Source organism: Mauremys reevesii, linkage group 1, assembly GCF_016161935.1.
Source record: "Mauremys reevesii isolate NIE-2019 linkage group 1, ASM1616193v1, whole genome shotgun sequence".
Taxonomy (NCBI): domain Eukaryota; kingdom Metazoa; phylum Chordata; order Testudines; family Geoemydidae; genus Mauremys; species Mauremys reevesii.
Window position 1 is genome coordinate 337,351,602 of NC_052623.1, and position 20,198 is coordinate 337,371,799.

General features: G+C 39.9%; 1 protein-coding gene across 22 annotated transcripts in view; it reads right to left on the bottom strand.

The window, feature by feature from the left end:
• The window catches only part of MAGI2 (membrane associated guanylate kinase, WW and PDZ domain containing 2), a 1,074,597-nt gene that overhangs the window by 429,688 nt on the left and 624,711 nt on the right, over positions 1-20,198 (bottom strand). For 20 of the 22 annotated variants that reach the window (XM_039518176.1, XM_039518126.1, XM_039518238.1 and 17 more), the window contains one exon: positions 9,183-9,302. In XM_039518176.1, coding sequence (XP_039374110.1) covers positions 9,183-9,302 — 120 coding nt within the window. Of the gene's footprint in view, positions 1-9,182; positions 9,303-12,025; positions 12,152-20,198 lie in introns of those variants that run through there. The other 2 variants (XM_039518220.1, XM_039518230.1) reach the window with 2 other exon arrangements.

Genomic DNA, 20,198 nt, shown 5'->3' on the forward strand with positions numbered 1-20,198 from the left:
CATCTGCCAGTGCAGCAAAGTTCTGTACAATAACTTATTAATGCATTGACAAGTCTACTTTTAAACTTGGGAGTGAACGAATTTTGACCCTTTCCCTTGCGACGTTTTCCATAGTTTAATACAACTCACTGTCAGAAAATATATCCTAATATTAAACCTAATCTTTCCCCTTTGCTAATTTCTCACCAGTTCTCCTAGTTGTATACTTCGGCGACCCTAAATATTTTTTCTCCGTCCTAGGGGTTTGCACACTTTAATTGTATTATACTTCTCAAGCATTGCTTAAACAAGCTAAATCAATCCCTACACTGACTAATAATTTTTGTTGCCATCCTCTAAATGACTTCAGTTTGTCAGTATCTTTCCGGTAATGGCTGCCCAGAATTTTGGCAATGGGTCAGACCTGGGGCTGAGCTGAGAAGTGCTCTGCACAACTCAAGAGAGGGCATAACTAGTGGCTTTAAGCTGCTTTTGGACTCCTGCAGATATTGGGACCCTCTGGGTGTTGATCTAGTCACTGGCATAAATTAAAGCATCCTGAAGGCTGTTATAATTTACACAGGCTGCCAGCAGCTGAAGGGGCTGTTTGGGCAGCTGGGTATACACGGTGCAGCATAGAAAGCCCGGCTGCTGCACTTCTATACCACTCAAGGACCCCTCCATACTGCAGAATCCAGCTGGGCATAGTCAGGGAAAGGGATGAAGGCCAGGGAGTTCTACATCTGGCTGATATTCTCTGGGGCAATTATCAGCTGCTACAATATAAAGCAGCCCTGAAACTGCTACAAAAGGTGCCTTGGGACTTACCTTGGTGTATGTCATATAAAGGCCGGTCTCCTCAAAAGGAAGATCTTCAAGAGCGTGTCAGTGCGTTAAGCCCTGCATCATGTGGAGGTGGGTCTGAATTTCCCTGGTGTCATTCATTCCATTCCGGATGACAAAAATAACTTTTATTTCTATTACAAACGTACATGGACACTGGGTTATACTCTCCCCACTCTGTATCAATGATCAGCTTCTCACTTCCTTCTCACTGCCACTTGGCCCACATGCTTTGACTCCAGTGGGCCCTTTCACACACAGGTTTCTCCCCAAAGAAGTGCTGCCCCTTTTTGTATACAAATCCATTGCCTGATCCTGGGTAGCACTCGTGACACTACCTACTACGAAAGGTACTATTTCAACACCAAACTAATTGCCGTCAGCTCTTTGTCTTGAGCTATGCTGCATGAAGAGAAATTCATTCTTAAGATGCACAGAGACAGAACGCCAGTTATTAAAGTCATCAATATTTATCCAGCAGGTAAAATTCTGATCAGACAGGATGGGGACATCTGTCACACCATCTTTACATTTCAGAAGTTTAAAACTATTCTGCAGAAGTTACTTGTGAAAGTCACATTGAGTAGCACAACTAAAGAAAAGCCTTGTTTTCTCTTTTCTTTTGGAGGATAAGGAAGTGTGGGGGGGAAGGACACAGGAATTATGTTTATTAAACTGTAATTCCTCACCTACTCCTTGCCCTAGTAAACATCAGTGCATTGAACCAAAAAACAAAACAAGAGCACAGATTGATGCCTTTCAGTTCATTAAGTAAGAAGCAGAAGAGAGTCCCTTATAATCTCCAGTACATCCATTGAGATGGGCCTGGTGTTATATTGTGGAGCATTTCAACATTTCCATTTTTGAAGGTTCTACCTCTTGCTTTTTTTAAAACAATCCCTAGCCCTTCATGTTTAAAGTTCTGCAATATTTAAAGACAAGGGCCTGATTCTGCTCTCACTTCCACTTGTGTAAATCAATAGCAATGCCATTGAAGCCAATAGAACTACACTGGTGTAAAACTAGTGAGAGAGCTCAATCAGGCCATAACTTCCTGGCTACATTTAAGACCTGCTCTTTCTTCTTTTTAGTAGTTATCCATGCTTATAAACTGCTGGGTCTGAAAAGTGACCATCACAATTTTGCTTTGGGGGGCCCTTCCAGCGTGGATCTCACTCCCTGCTGCAGTCTATTTCATTTCATTTCCTCCCTGCTTTTACAAACACTTCACTTATAAAAAGATGGTTTTAGAATGATCATTATGATCACCGTATTAATAGCTATATCCATACCCTTTCAATCCATTTACTCCCCTTTTAAAATTGGGCCCTTTCACTTGCTTCTGTGTGTTTGGTTTAAGAAGGTGGCATTTTATTACACTGTATTTGTTTCATTTCTTTTGTACAGCATTCCAAGTGCTTTGGCAGGAGGCAGCACTATAGAAATACAATCACTGGGCCAAATCTTGCATTTCTAACTCCACTATTTAAAAATTTAATAAAGGGCTTAGGCGCTTGCTAATTATTAATATAATAATGATAATCATTACAATACAATCATAAATAAACTAATACTTATATGGAATTATCCATCATTCGGATTTAAAAATCATGCTAATATTAAAGCTGGATGGATGGTGAAAAGGCTGAAGATGTAGCGCTGAATAATGCCTCTGCAGAAGATGAATCACAAGTGGGAACTGGAAAGGGGAGAGGCAGCATGACCACCCCATCCTCCCACTTCCCACATCCCCTGGGGCTGTATAATAACAATGTTGCTTCCATAGTATTTACAAATGAAAAGATGCTTCACCTTATGTAATCATTTGTAAAAGAACTGAAAATTATAGTGTCCTCAAATAGAGGGAAATCATGGCAAACCAGGATTTCATCAAGGGATATGGGCACAAAGAACATCTTGAAGGAAATACACAGTCATCTCATGTAAAGTATATTCCTTAATTCAAGAGTTCTGGGTCAAAAGGGAAATTCTAATGTTTATTCTACTGCCATACGTTACCCAAATAGTAGAATAGTAGGGGTGAAATCCTGACCTCATTTAAATCAATTAGAGTTTTGCTGCTGACTTCAATGAGGCCAGGATTTTAATCTACGTGTAGCAGTGTTGGGAATGGCTAAGCAATTTCAGCTAGTCTCTGAATATTTCACTATGTAGGAGAGTTTTGCACAATTTAAAGAACCCACCAAATGATAAAGAGTGGATTTCTGTGGCACAGATAAACTGATTATTCCTCACAGAATTAAATCTGAGACTTTTCCTGTGCATAATGGCAACTAAAGAGTTAATAAGAAAACTGCCTGTCTGCTCAGCTGGGGAAGTCTGCTGTCCAGAAGGAGAGTCTGGGGAAAGCCTAGAGAGGAGGCGAGGTGGGAAGCAGCTCAGGGAACAGCAAGGGACTGGGAGGAACCGGTTCTATCTGCTTCACACAGGGGCCTGGAACTGTCCATCCTTCGTCAGGGTCATGGCACTCCTGAATCTTTACTACCTCAAAAGGGCAGAAACTAATAAGGGCCTGGCCAGAGGGCTGGGGTCATAAGAAGAAATCAGTAGACACAGAACTAAATGATTGACAGCAGGAAGGGGAGAAGCCGTCAGACTTGGTGTAGCACTCCATAGAGCCACAAGAGGGTGCCAGCCGGTAAAGGCAGCCTTGGAATGCTGTGTTAATTTAATATACTTGATTTAGCAACGTTTTTGTCATGTTTTTCACATCCTTTTATAGCTCTGAACAAGCTTTTCTATGCTTGTATTTACAGTGCTGCTCCACACCATCAACATCTATTTTCTGTGTACCCATTTCTTCCATATATAAGATATTTGTAATGGGTATTTATACCTGTGCATATTCTTTGCAAGCCATATTTAGAGCAAATATCCCTATCTTGACAATATTTGTTGTTTCTAATACTGCTCTCACATATGCTATTTTTTAAATATGCCATTCTGTCCATTATATACACTGTTCTTCAAATCCTTCAATATTCTTAATATTTTATAATTAAGTTTTACAAGCAACAACAGTCTAAATGCAATGTATTAAAATGCATTTGGGTTTTAGAAAAAAAGTTATTACATTTCTATTTATGCACATTAACATTTTTCTGAACATACATTTCATAAGGATTTTCATTCCACGGACTTAGTATACGGACTACAAAGTTTCATTGACATATGGAGGCAGAAAGGTCTATCAAGTCAGTTATCCACAAATTAAGTCTCTGAACAGGTCTTGACAGCTCAGAGATGAAAGTGTACTTGAGCCAAGCCTTTCCATTTAAAGTGAGTGGGGAGAGAATAAACACAGGTGTCGTCTTGTTTACCAATCTGCAATGCTTAACCCTTTGCTTTGTAATTTATTGATACAAAGTCTGTGATTATCTATGAATCCATGGCTGCCATTTTCCAACATGCCATGGCCTGGAACTTCACTCAAAAAGTGGAGCCAGAACTCAGATCTTGCTCAAAAAGCACAGCAGCCTGCCACCTGAACTGGAAGGTCTCCTTCAGTGTTACAGCAATATGGGGCCTATGACACACAGTTGAATAGTTCCAATTCCAACTGCAGTATAAGGCAGTGATACATATACATACACACTAGCCATCCATTATAGTACTATTACTTTAGCTCACTATGTTACCTGAGTATAAACTATATTTTCCCCGATATATGTGATGTTTAGTATCTCATACTGTACTAGCCAAATACTGAAGTCTTTTACTCAATAAAGTCAATAGGAGTTTTGTCTAAGAAAAACAAAGTAAGGCCTTCTGGATTTAGCCCATTACTACCAATAAAAGTCTGTATATAAAAACTATTATATACTAACTATAAAAAGACCATAACATACATTTGCTGATATATTGCAGGAAAAGAAAGAAGCAATTCACTTACATATATACAGATAACGTTCTGCTGGATTTCATGGAAGCATTAGTACACACTTGGGCCCACTAATTCTCTTACTAAAGTCAATGGGAGTTTTGTCATTGACTTCAAGAGGAGCAAGAGCAGGCCCTTTCTTTCTTCTGCTACAGCCCTGGAGACTGAACTCCTGCGTTTTGCCACAACATTTGCAGCAGCAGTTCAAGCATTTTCACAGTTTTAAAAGAATCCACAAATCTAGAGATGGCAAGGTCTTTTCAGCCGGAGCTCAGGAGAACACAAATAAAAGTGAGCAAAAATAGTCACACCATTTGGCAAACGTGCAGAAAAACTAAAACTAAACAAAAATCATGTTTTTATCAGATTGTGAAAAATGGAAAACTGTATAGTTTTAAACACAGAATTATTGCAAAAATATGGAACTCTCTGGCCATTTGCTGTTGTCGCAAGAGTGACAGACAGAAGTATCAGGCAAAGCCTCAGTGGTGAACAAGTCAAAAACATCCAATTTTCCTGACACGCTTTGGAGTCTATTTCCAAACCCCCAACAGTCGGAAGAAAATGGCACTTTTAGATTGTAAATTATGTGGGGCAGGGACCTCTGGAGACAGTTCAACATAAGATAATGCTGACATTCCCAACACTGTGCTATGCTGCTTTCCCCATAAGAGGAAATTTGGATGCAACTATCACTAAGAAGCATGTCTAGTCATTTGCTTGTATATCACCTAGCTCAATGTATCCTAAAATGGAACCTTTGGTCACTCCTGTGATATAAATAATAATAAATCAGCCACTTCCTGGGGAATCCTGATCCCTGATGATGCCCCTCTTGTAATGACAACAGTTGCCATTGATCTGGCAGCTGTATCCACTGCATCAAGTGCTGCTTGGAGACTTATCCTGGTCATTAGCATTGACTAGTGATGTGAAGTCCTCACAAATCTGATTGGGCAACTTATCCACAAAGGCAAGCGGTCTTTCATGTATGTGGAAGTCAAACCTGGCCAATATGGCCTGATAATTGGCCATGCAAAAATGCAGGCTCGCTGAGGAGTAGGATTTCCAGCCAAATAAATATAGTCTCTTTGGCTCTCTCTTTTTTGGTGTGGACCTGAATTGTTTTGCCTTTTCATTCATCACTGTGACCACAAGGCAGGATGAGGTAGGGTGCACATAAAAGAATTCCACACCCTTGAGAGGCACTTGGTATTTTCTATATGCCTTATGAGAGGTAGGCAGTGCTGAAGCAGGTGTCTGCCACAGGAATCTGCAAGAATCCATGATATTCCCATTGATATGGAGTGTTATCTTTCCTGATGAGGAGGCCTAAAGTATGTTCACTTACCTATGTGTCTATACCTTTACCTCCTCAATATGGATGTGGAAGGCCTCGGCCGTTATTTTTAATGGATCTTGGAAACCATTATAATAAATTTTGGGGTCATGGGTCAGGGGATGAAGAGGACAGGGTGCTACTATGCTAAAAATAGCTGCATAGACATAGCAGCTCGGGCTGGAGATTGGGCTCTGAAGCTTGGATATCTCCCTCACATGACCAGAGGTGCCCACTTTCAAATTTCTCCGGGGATGCTTGACCCTTACTCTGCCTCAGGCCCCGTCCCCATTCCACCTGTTCCCTCAAGGTCCCACCCTGCCCCGCCTCTTCCTGAGCGTTCTGCCCCCTCCCCTGAACATGCCCCACCCTCACTCTGCCTTTTCCTACCCCCACTCCTCCCCTCCCGGCAGGCAGTTGGTGCTGGGAGAGAGGGGAAGGAGCTGATCAGTGGGGCTGCTGGTGGGTGCTGGACACACACTATTTTTTGCATTCGGCGCCCATGTCAGAGGGGCAATGTTTGAATCCAGGAGAACTGGACAGCACCATGCCAGTGGTGAACAGAACTCTAAGAAGTAAAGCAACAGGCAATCAAACAAAAATAATTAATAACTAACTATGAACTATAAACTAAACTGTAAAACAATTAAGCTATCAACTACAGTAGAAAGGCTGGCAGTCTCTTGACTAGTCAGAGCTCCATCTCTAAGCTGTGAGAGGAACTGAATGGGGGCTGGCATACCTTGGCCTTATGTGCCCTTGCTGTGGAACATGAGGACTGAAAACGCATGATGCCTTATGGGTACTGCTGGCCAAAAAGACTCCAGTCTCAGGGGTCACAAGGTGCATGAACACCATAAGGGGAATGTGCATATGGCAAGCACTCAAAGGAGAATGCAACAATGTCCGTCTGTAAGCCAGGCATACTTTCCAGCACATTATCTGTCTAGTTTCCATGACACACATCATAATGGGAGGCCTGTGCAACAGAGACCGGATTTGTACAGAGATAAGTCTTATGGGTTTATTTTGGTTTGTCTTTGGCAAATGCCAAGATTGCCAAAACCAATCAGGGAGCGATGTATCGGACATTGTGCTGCCTTGCTTTGTCTCTTATCCAGCTAGATTCTCATCAGACTGGTACATTCACGCATTGCTTCCCAACCAAGAAATTCAGAACATTTCACGTTGCTGTCCACTCAGCTTCTGATACAGCTCTACCCCGATATAACGCTGTCCTCGGGAGCCAAAAAAATCTTACCGCATTATAGGTGAAATCACGTTATATCGAACTCGCTTTGATCTGCCGGCATGCACAGCCCTGCCCCCCGGAGCGCTGCTTTACCGCGTTATATCCAAATTTGTGTTATATCGGGCCGCGTTATATCAGGGTAGAGGTGTAGTTGGTATTAAAAGACACTTCTCCATAACCCTCAAAGAAAGCAAAAATCTTATGATTTAATTTGAACTAGCAGGTCAACTTCTACAATGTTGCTACAGACTAATGAAATTCCATTGTCAAGCAATGACAGACCGGTTCAAAACTTATGTAGCTTTAATTCACGCTTCAAAACCTAGATTAACATAAAGAGACTGGCAGAGATGGCTCAACATTAAATGAAGTTCTGATTAATGTAACATTGCGGTATTACCTTACCTTTGTGTTATTGTTTATGCAAGTTTCCCCCTTAATGTTACACAGTGAAAAAGAGAGGAGAGGGAAAGAGATGCATTTTTCCAGTTATTTGTCTTCCTTTAATGGGAACTCTTCTTTGCTATAATTTGTGTATTGATCTAGACCTTTATAAAAATTTATTTACTTTTCAATGGGTACTTTGTGCTAATTAGGTGAGAAAAGATTACTTTCCTTCATGCTCTTTATAATAGAGTTAATGATTTTCTTTGGTGTGAACAGCTCTTTATTTATCTTGAGATGTTTTTCCTGATTGAAACAAAGTCAGGATAAAAGTAATCCTTGATATTCTTATCACATGGTACAAATATGGGGCCATATCCTGCAACGGAATCTGCCCACACTAGGGTGACCAGACAGCAAATGTGAAAAATCAGGACAGGGGGTGGGGGATAATAGGAGCCTATATAAGAAAAAGACCCCAAAATCAGGACTGTCCCTATAAAATCAGAACATCTGGTCACCCTAGCCCACACAGAGCTCCCTGAAGGAGTGGGCCATATTTTGAATCAGAAATATGGTATGTTTTTAATGTTACAATCACTATTGAAGATAGCTGAAATAAAAATATTGATCCTTTCACTTTTATTTTTAAATACTTCTGTTTAAAACAAACATTTATTACTTTTTAGTGCAGATTTTGGTTTCATTACTGTTCCGGCAACTAACCGATTCACAAGAGTTTAGCTTTCAGGATGGTTATGTTTTGGAACACATTTGAAATCAGATGAATCAACCATGCCCCTCGGGGAACATTGCTCTGCATTAAGTTGCTAGCTCTTCTCCCCTTAAACAGACATTTTCTAACACAGCAATCACTGAAAATCCCTATGTATTTGACAGATACGTAAATTAATGAATTCTTTTAAGTAACTTTACAAAGCCCAAGAGACATGATATTACAAAGCCTTTCTGCCTTACTTAAAAAGTGCTGTCTCAGCATCCAATGAACACTGATATTTATAGGACCATCAATATTGTTTAAGCCAGGGGAGAAGTGTCCAGCCATACAACAGTTTTCTCATTGAAGACTTTGCTTTGTCCTATAAATGTGCTAAATAAGCAATTATTTGTTTGAACTTCATCTACATTGCCTCAGGTACTTGGCATAAGGAACTAATGTTTCTTTTATAAAACCTCAGAGTATTATCCTGTTGGGCTGCATGACAATTTATATGAATACTTAGTGTTAGTTTTGCTCTCAGTGTCTCTCTCTTAGCCAGTGTGATATATTAAAATTACAATGAACCCATCTGCATTTTAGCTTTTTCATATGAAAATATTTTCACAATTGCCATCTGGCGCCTCATAAATTTCAGATAAATGTAACAATGACACATTTGTAATGGGATGTCCTAATGCAATTCTATTATATCGGAAAAAACAAAGAAAACATAAAACAGATTTAGCAATAAAAATGTACTTACCTTCATATGTTCCACTTTCTAAGAGAGCACCACTTTTCTCCAGTTCCATAAAATCTTCAACAGTGATGAAAATATAGTCCACACCTGGGACCTCCCCCTCCTTATGTGGCCTTGTGGTGCCTAATAATAAGAGAGAAAGCCATCAAAATGATCTTTATCAAGCATATATTAACAGATATTTGATATCTGAAAAGTACTACAAAACCTTCATTAATACTTGCACTGTGCTAGTCCTATTGTATGGTTTGAGAAAATTATAGGGTGGTAAATTAAATGTTTGTACTATATAGTGCATCTTTCTTCCCCATGTTATTTGCAAAACTGTATAACTCTGACTACCTGGATTTTCAATGTAAATATGGACGCTGGTGGAGGTGTGCGAGAGCCATTTGGGATTCTGGGCCCGATTTTCTTAGGTTCCAGTTTACATACCTCTAGCTAATGAAAAAGTATAATTCTGCTGTGCTTATTAAGGTCACCACTGAGATCAGGAATTCATATGTAAAATTAGTCTTTTTTTATTTATGACTACCACATTTTCTGCGGCTTTAGAAAAAACCAAACAGTTATTTTAATGTATTAAAGTCTGCCTCTGCTCACTACAATTTTTTTCTTAGAGCATTTCATGTCAGGACTATAATCTGTGTGATCAACTTTATGGATAAATATTAAAAATACATTTTTACGGTGGAGCCATGGTAGTGACTCCACAACTAACAACTTAAGACACTTTTCCTTTATAAGTCTGATTTTGATCCCCCTGCAACCTCAACTTTCAAAAAGAAAATGCTTTTTGCTTTAATATTTTGTACGTGTGATCTCTTGTTAGGTGATAATTTTTGAGTTGTTTGAAGTGGATCACATAAGGTGTTTAGAGATCTGAATCTTTTAAAACAACTATCTTTTTTTTTTTAAACAAGATTTCAATGTTGATGTGGTGGAGTGAGGTAAGGGGGAATCCCATTTCTAAAAAACTGGCAGACAGGGTATACATAAGTATGTTGGATGGACAATTTTGAAGTTATTCACTGTGGGAAAAACTGACTCCTGGGAGCTCTGCACATTCTCTCGAGATACTAGACTTTGTGATAAGTGATGAAAACCATTAGAACCCTGCAAGGGAAGAATTTCATCTATGCAGCTCCTGAGCTCCACAGAGGAAAGTTTAATAAGTACTCAGGAGTCAGGTTTGTCAGGAGAGACACTGTAGCACTTTTTATTAACTGCACAAAACACTGAGGGCCCAATCATGCAATGCTCATGGACACCAGTGCCTAATATCATTCTGAGTCTGCTCAGGCTCTGAAAAAATCCAGGTTAGACTAGGGATTCTTAGAGACTTAATATAGGGGTAACAACAAGGAGTCATGACCCTGTTTGAATAAGGAATTTTTGGTGCACTGAGGTTGTGTTGTACTTAGTCATAGCATTAGGAAGCACATAATACAACACGTAGGAAGTTTTAGTTCATTAATTGTAAAGAAGACAATTATCAGACAAAAATACTAGAAAAGATATAGTTAAGGTTATAAAGAGATTATTTTAAAAAACCCCAAACCTATATAAAAATGCTATTTTTACCCAAAAAAACTATCTAAAACTAGGCAATTCGGTGTCAACTTAGCAAAAAAAAAAACAACAACATTTGAAAGTCAAGAAAATTTATCAGAATTTCTGGAATTACTCTTCTGAGTTCCAACAACAGGCTTAATTTCCCCTCTTGTCTCTATCCTGATTACAATCTCTGATCACCATTCCCTATTTAAGTTTCACAGTTAGATGACAAATCTCTATTATCTCACAGAAAAATCTATGTAGTGGCTTATAAACTGTGAATCAAACCCCTAAATTGGATTCTAGAGACCGAACCCTTCACCTCTCTCGTCATATGGACCAAAGACCATAACATCAGAGCCATTATCCTTCATATATGGTCCACATAAGACACTGTTCTCATCTGAGTCAACTATCGGCTAAATACATCAACTCTACCTAATCCGCCATCCCCAGATCGGTCAGAATACATGCTCCAGATACAGATCGACTTGTGCAATCTCCATTCTGAACATACGGGCTATTACCTGCTCCCCACAACTCCGTCTACACATGTGTGAGATCCCCCTGTACCTGATATGGCTATTAAATAATCAGACAACAAAAGGACATACCACTATAATTCAGATAACCAACAGGGAGTGCTTAACCTTTTTCATGCAGCCTTTAGGAATTATGCTCCACCAGCTTCTTAGTGATAGTTGCCTCCAAATTTCCTCTTGTGGGGAAAGCAGCACAGCACAGTGTTGAGAATGTCAGCATTATCTTATGTTGCACTGTCTCCAGAGGTTTCAGGTTATGATAATAGATGTGCTAATCACTTAGGACCCACTGTAGTATAGCATCAATAGACTGCCAACTCTTCAATATTCACCACTTTCCCTCTGAGTCACTACTGAACAAATTCCCCAGCATCGTGTTTAGAAACACTTCGAGGCGAAGGTGCTGTCTTTTAGATGAGACATAAAAACACAAAAATGTAGTCATTAAAAACTCATGGCGCTTTTCCCAAAAGTGAAGGAGTGAACACGATGTCCAGGCCAAATTCCAACTAGGGTATTACATTCTGCGCACTTAACTTCCCCTTTAAGGTTTCTCTGTGTGTCCTAAATTGTTAAAGTGCTGCAATGTTTTATTCTGGAAGTAGCTGCAGTTCATGTCAGATAAGTGATCTCAATGTATAGTATATCATCTGTATCTCAGTTTGTAAAACATTTTGTGATTGCACATTTCAAACTATGTTACCTTGCATTGGAAATCCCAATTTGCAAATTGCCACGCTACCGTACCTTAAGTCTTGGCTAGTCAACACAAGCAGTGGAAAATCCTGCTGCATTACATTTCAATCTTGAATCAAAATAGAGCAACTAGAGCTGTAGTATGCAAAACAGCTAGCCCTTTACCTTTCACAAATCCTAAAAAAAGAGAGAGAAAACAAGCAACCTATTACCATACCTATCATTAGTCACTCAGTGGTGAGTCTCAGGCATGTCTCAGGATTTGAGCAAGGGTACAGGACTGGTCCATACTTCCTGCATGCCACAGCATTGGCCCAGTTTTCCCATACCATTTTTACACGGGTGTAACACCACTGATCTCAATGGATTTCCTCTTTAACTGCACCAGTATAAGAGGATAAGTAAACCCTATAAACAAACCCATGAGCATTCCTGGATTAAAATATTATTCATTGTAGTGTTTTATTCTACTGCTTCATTAAGGAGGTTTACTTTATTATTAGCTACAGAAAGTACTGTGTGCACATGAACATCTTGCTCATCTCTTTGCAAAAACAGGATAATCTCCTTATGGAGAAGCAAACCTTAAGAGAACATCCTTGCTACTGCTTGTAATGTTTAGCTTATTACTAATGTAGAAAGAAAATCACAAGAAGGCCAGCTGCCATGTTGTTAGGATGGTAGTTTGAGAAAAAAATGTAATCCAGTTCCAGTTCCATAACAAAAGGCCCAGGGAGTGTCAAGGACACCAAGAGGAACATGTATGAGGGATATTTATGACAACTGTAATGTGGGGACACATAATCCCCACCCTCAGCCCTTTGTTCCTGATTAATCAGAGAGGACAGTTTGCAGTTATAACTGATTACTCAGTGCACGCGTATACAGATGTACCGGTACTGCAAACATTCGCATCCAGGTACAGCTTTCTTAGGGCATGGCTACACTTGCAGATGTAGAGTGCTTTGAGTTAAACTAGCCTTTGGAGAGCGCAGTAGGGAAAGTGCTGCAATCTGTCCACACTGACAGCTTCAAGCGCACTGGCGTGGCCACATTTGTGGAACTTGCAGAGGCACTGAGAGTGGTGCATTATGGGCAGCTATCCCAGCATGCAATTGACTGCAACGTGCTTTTAAAATGGGAGGGGTGGGGTGGAGTATGACAGGGAGTGTGTATGTGGGGGGAAAGAGAGGGGGTTTTGGGGGTGCTGAGAGTGTGTCAGCATGCTGTCTTGTAAGTTCGGACAGCAGCAGACCGCCCCCTCCCCCCCACCTCTTTCTCTCACACACAGCATTCCACAGTAACGGCTTGCATGCTGGCTGTCAAAACGGAGCTTTGAAAGGGCATTTCCACATTCCTACAGGAGTTCAAAACAATGACAAGAGTGGCCACTTGACTTAAGGGGATTATGGGACATTTCCGGAGGCCGATCAGAGCCCAGTAACGCAACACTTCGTTCACACTGACGCCCGGGCATTGTAGCCAAGGTGCAGCAAACGTTATTTCTCTCGCCGAGGTGGAGCACCAAGAGTGCTGTAGCCGCGGAGTCAGAGCGCTCTACGTGCCTTGCCAGTGTGGATGGGTAGTGAGCTAGTGCACCCGGGGCTCCTTTATTGCTCTGTAACTTGCAAGTGTAGCCAAGGTAGAAACTAAAGGCTCAGTCCTGTGAGTACTGAATGCCTTCTTCTCTCGTTGAGTTCACTGGGGCAAACGCACTAAGCATCTCACTTTTAAGACATCAGTTCTGGCCTCAGATGCCTGCAGCTACTACTGAAGTTTTGGGGACCAAGTATCCTGTCACCAGTTTCACACAGGTGTAATTATATTGACTTCAGTGCAGTGACTTCTGATTTCCACTGGTGAGCGAGGAAAATCCAGCCAGGTCAGAACTGTGTACATGCATCCAAGGACAAAATTTGGCCTTAAAACTTTCAGTTCAGACCATCCTTTGGAAGAGCTCAATTTACTCTGTAACCCCATGTTCCCATCCCTAATGCTGGGCTGGTTACACAATTCTGAAATGTATAGTTTGGTAATTTAGTTGTTTAGAAAAATTCAGTTCAGATGTAGTTTGTTTTTGCCCTTCTACTTTTACTCCAGTTTTTAAAAACTATTTAAAACTTTGACAGAACTCTACAGAAAAGCAAAATGATTTGTATATGGTCTATTAGCTTAATATGGATGAGATCTCATATTCTGTGCTCTATTAAGCAAACCAGAAAGATTAGCTGAGGTATAGAAAAGCCTAAACCAACTTAACAGGTGATGTTATCCTTCATGTAGAGTTCTAAAATCAGACTCAGGAGATCCAAAGTAAGGAGAGCTCAATTATTGTTTATACAATCACCATTTTCCTACTTTTAATATTGCTTATGACACAATAACCCTGGATGTGTGATACAAAAAGAAGGTATCAGACTATATTACAACAGTTCATTACTTGTTTTTAATTGTGCATTATCATAGGTTAGACAGACATCAAGTGGAATCTACAGTTATCAATGTACAATACCAATGCTCCATGCTCTGCACTGGTTACCTATTCACTCCAAAATGAAATTCAAGGAATTTTTAAAGCCTCAGAGCATCTGGAGTCCCATTGCCTAAGAGATGTCCTCTCCCGTCTTGTCATTACAGTAACAGTAAGATCAGAGGAGGCGGCTTTGATGTCAGTTAGAAATTTCCAAGGCTGGTGGCAGAGTGTTTTCAGCAGAAAGCCTTTGCCTTTTGGAACTTGCTTCTTCTGCTGGCATTACCAGGGTAAGTGTGACTCCTAGGGAGCAGTCTAAGACTCACACACTCAACATACTGATGTTATGTCAATATTCAGGTCGCTGGCAAGGCATCTAGGAAGTGAGACTGCAGTGAGCCATTTACATGAGTGGCCATTGCAATTTTGTCTGTTGTTTTTTAATTGTTTGTAGGGCACCCAGACACCATGACAGTAGATGCTGAAGAAAACTTAATATAAATAAGAAAGGAAATAAGCTAATATAATGGCAGTAAAGTATTTTTAAAGATAACTTATACATGCACCTGCAAACTAGTAAATAACATTAATTCCATGAAATACCATTCCTATGGCTGCCACCAACGGTTGTAGTTCTCTCTTATACCTGTCCAGATGGCTGAATGGATAAAGTGTAATAGACTAAGGAGTCAAACCAACTGAACACTACATACATTAGAAAAGCTAAAGAGCCATAGTCCAATTTACAAACGAAGGGGTCTTAGCAGAACTCCAAAATCCTGTATGTGCTCCCTTAGGCCATTTATGTAGGGGCATTGCCAGCAGATTGAGGGACGTGATCATTCCCCTCTATTCAACATTGGTGAGGCCTCATCTGGAGTACTGTGTCCAGTTTTGGGCCCATACTACAAGAAGGATGTGGAAAAATTGGAAAGAGTCCAATGGAGGGCAACAAAAATGATTAGGGGGCTGGAGCACATGATTTATGAGGAGGAACTGGGATTGTTTAGTCTTCAGAAGAGAAGAATAAGGCGGGATTTGATAGCTGCTTTCAACTACCTGAAAGGGGGTTCCAAAGAGGATGGATCTAGACTGTTCTCAGTGGTACCAGATGACAGAACAAGGAGTAATGGTCTCAAGTTGCAGCGGGGGAGGTTTAGGTTGGATATTAGGAAAAACTTTTTCACTAGGAGGGTGGTGAAGCACTGGAATGGGTTACCTAGGGAGGTGGTGGAATCTCCTTTCTTAGAGGTTTTTAAGGTCAGGCTTGATGAAGCCCTGGCTGGGATGATTTATTTGGGAATTGGTCCTGCTTTGAGCAGAGGGTTGGACAAGATGACCTCCTGAGGTTCCTTCCAACCCTGATATTCTATGATTCTATGTGCCCACGTGCTGATCTCAGATGTGTTGATAGGAGCAATTTTCTTCACACCAACATTTTAAAATGCTAGTACAGCTGTCTTGACATAGTCTGTGCTTGACATTGCCATTCCCAATGCCTGAAAAGCTGCCACCATAACATCCTCTATTACTGGTGCACTGCTCACTTATACACTATACAAAAAGAGTCAGACTGCAGATTTATATAAATGTCAAGTAAGGAAAATTAATGTTAGTTTGAAAAACCGGAACCACTGTTGCAGAAGAAGAATAAATACTACAAGTTGTTCTATGCTCAATACAGTAGACATATTTTTCAAGAACACTTCATCCTTGCATGGTAAATAACCCATGTCTTACCATCTTTGGCAGCCTTTCAGGGATAGTATCACATCTGTACTCTATATGTGATGCATAAGAATGGAGATAAATCCTGGAGTCCCTGCACACTCCACTACCTACCCACAAACTTCACACCGTTTTTTTTGTGCAGCTGCCTTGTCAATGCTATAGCTTTCTAAGTGTACTCTAGATGTGTATTATGTGAATACTGTTCAGTGCAATGTGTGGCCAAAAAAGGCATTCATCTTCCTTATGCCAAATCTCCATTATTACTATTATTATTATTATTATTATTATTTATTTGTTGTACTACAGGTGTGCTACGTGCTTCACAAACACAGAGGAGCAGGCCAGTCTAAATGTGTGATAAGTCACAGCACTGGGTGCACAATGAAATATTAGACTCATTTTTCCATGAAAAGTATTTTATAGAAACTAGGACCTTAAAATACATGTTTATTTGTTCAAAATATAACAAGACAACTAATTAAACTATTAAAACAAAAAGCCTCCAAGTATATATACTCTTTGGTTAGCCAAGCACTGAGAGTGAATTTGTTCTGTAATTTTGCGTTGTACAACGGCTTGCTATTGAAATCAGTATGCCAAGCTGTCATACACAAAGATAGCCAGAGGGATCCCTCCCACAGAAACAGACTGCTTGTCTTTAATAAACTTCAGTTAAGCCCTTGATATGACCTTGTATACATTTTGCCTTAGAAAATTTCAACAATATTTAATTAGCTCTTTTGTTTGTTTGACAAATTATTCAGGGACAATATTACTGTAAGGAACAGAATTGTATGGGAAATTATACCTATCTCATCAAATTACTAAATACGTAAAGCAGAAAAACACCACATTCATTTTGTTCTGCTGAATTCCCAACTGAGGGGAACATTGAACATCATTTTTAATGAAAGTGAATGTAGATGTACTACAAGGCAAGAAGGCCCATGTGTTTATGATATTTCTCACAGTAACAGCGTAAAACACAATGCCAAGGGTCACAATAGGCAACAGATTTTCCCCCCATCTTTCTGAGTCACTGGTTCATTTGTTTCCACTAGCAAAAATTTCGCTGGCATATTTTTTAAATAAATAATGTGGATAGCAGTGAGCTGACACCAAAATCCCTGAAGTATTTTTCAAGGTTAATCATTTCAAACTCCATTAACGAGCAGTGGTCTGACACCAATATTCCTGGAGTATAGCTTAGTTTAATCATTCCAAACCCCACTAAGAAACACAGTCTAAATGCTATAGAATGAAAGAAAACCAGGCACTTAGCGGTTGCTGAGCTATACCATTAGATTTAACGTATGTGTTCCATGGTCAGAAAAAAATTAATTATATGCAATTGTTTCTTTTCCCATGACAGGTATTCTTGAGCACTTTCTGGCCTAAACTGTTGTAAAATGATGCTGCCACACTCCATCCTAGAGCTGGTGGGTGATGTGATTCATGTTAATAAAATACCCAAACCTTCATTCCCTATGTACCATATAGTCTCACTGACACCAGTTGGAGTCCTAGGGCCCCATCCAACGTACGCTGAAGTCAATAGATCCCGTTCCATTCACTTCACTGGGAACTGGATTAAGCTCATAAAGAACAAGTGGTATAATTGTTTGTGAAGCACTTTAGGATGAAAGTCTTAAAGTATGTGTAATAATTTATTTGGAAATACTAAAATGTAATATTACCCAAAAAAGTCAAAAAACATTTCACAATATTGGTACATCCACATTCTATAATATCTCATCATGCCGATCACATATTTCACATGGAAAATAATCTTAAAGACTTCCTGGAGTCAAGGCCACAGCAAGAACACATCGCTGAAGGGACTGAAAATCAGACAGGACTGATAATTATACCTAATAGAGCTGGACAATTTTTTTAATTTCAATTTTTTTAAAGGACAAAATATTGAGATTTTTGTAAAATAATTTTCCTGTTTTTTAATTGTGTCTAATATCTAATCAAAGAACAAAGACCTAACTCTTATTAGAATGTCTAATTTCATAAATTGAAAATACTCTGTTTTGTAACTACCACCAGCATTTTATTCATACATTGCTGATATCCCATTAGAAAAACAGCTTTGGCAATAATTAAGACTAAGAAAAACCTTGTGTGTATAGAATATATGAATGTTGCTAGAATGTAAATACCCTGCTAAAGGGAAAATTCTAGTCTTACCCATTAGAAGAAAATGAAGAATTGCTGTATTTTAATAATAAGAATCAGTATAATTATATTTGTATTTTTATATGTTTTATATTTATATTTATATTTTTGTATTTTTAGATCAATACATTTATTCATCCTGGGCTGCATAGGACATATACAAGTGTGTGCCTACACTGTGTTACGACAAGGAAACATCTTCAGTTCTTTAAAACTCAAGGCAAGTTTTCTGCCTAAACATTAGTTAAACTGGTGCCAAATCACAGAATCATAGAATATTAGGGTTGGAAGGGACCTCAGGAGGTCATCTAGTCCAACCCCCTGCTCAAAGCAGGACTAATCCCCAAATAAATCATCCTAGCCAGGGCTTCGTCAAGCCGTGCCTTAAAAACCTCTAAGGAAGGAGATTCCACCACCTCCCTAGGTAACCCATTCCAGTGCTTCACCACCCTCCTAGTGAATTTTTTTTTCCTAATATCCAACCTAAACTTCCCCCACTGCAACTGGAGACCTTTACTCCTTGTTTTGTCATCTGGTGCCACTAAGAACAGTCTAGATCCATCCCCTTTGGAACTCCCTTTCAGGTAGTTGAAAGCAGCTATCAAATCCCCCCTCATTCTTCTCTTCTGCAGACTAAACAATCCCAGTTCCCCCAGCCTCTCCTCATAAGTCATGTGCTCCAGCCCCCTAATCATTTTTGTTGCCCTCCGCTGGACTTTTCCACATCCTTCCACATCCACATTCAATTTTTCCACATCCTTCTTGTAGTGTGGGGCCCAAAACTGGACACAGTACTCCAGATGAGGCCTCACCAATGTCGAATAGAGGGGAATGATCACGTCCCTCGATCTGCTGGCAATGCCCCTACTTATACAGCCCAAAATGTCATTAGCCTTCTTGGCAACAAGGGCACACTTTCGACTCATATCCAGCTTCTTGTCCACTGTAACCTCTAGATCCTTGTCTGCAGAACTGCTGCCTAGCCATTCGGTCCCTAGTCTATAGCAGTGCATGGGATTCTTCCGTCCTAAGTGCAGGACTCTGCACTTGTCCTTGTTGAACCTCATCAGATTTCTTTTGGACTAATCCTCTAATTTGTCTAGGTCCCTCTGTATCCTATCCTTACCCTCCAGCGTATCCACCACTCCTCCCAGTTTAGTGTCATCTGTAAACTTGTGTCACCATCCTCCAGATCATTAATGAAGATATTGAACAAAACCGGCCCCAGGACCAACCCTAGGGGCACTCCACTTGATACTGGCTGCCAACTAGACATGGAGCCATTGATCACTACCCATGCCAAATAAATTGGATTGTTAAACTTCAAATTTATACTACTTTTTAGAGAACTTTTTTTCTGATTCAAGGTATGTCCACTAGGAATCTTATTTCAGCAAAATCTGGATTTTATTTTTCTCATTTGTTTTTGCACATTGGGTTTGGCACAGCACAGTACACACAAATATTAAACAGATAACGCCTCTACGCCTGAAAGCTCATATTATGAAAAACAGACATACTGGAGTTGAGCACCACTGTAAAATCTGGAGGTGGGACTGACAGTGTTGCTTGGTTGCTTAATCACTGTTTTTGTTTGTTTATTTGTTTAAATTACAAACTTGTTGTGAAAGTACATAGTTCTAAAGAGGGACATTGAAATTGGCACCACTGGTGGAACAGAAGGAACACAATGGGAAATGAGGCTCGAGATGTAGGCAGAGGCAGAACTAGGCAAGGCTTGAGTTTCTGCCTTTGTCTAAAATGTAAATATACTGAGCCAGATCTAGAGCTACTCTGATTTACATCCATTGAGGATCTGACTTGCTGTATTGGGAGGGA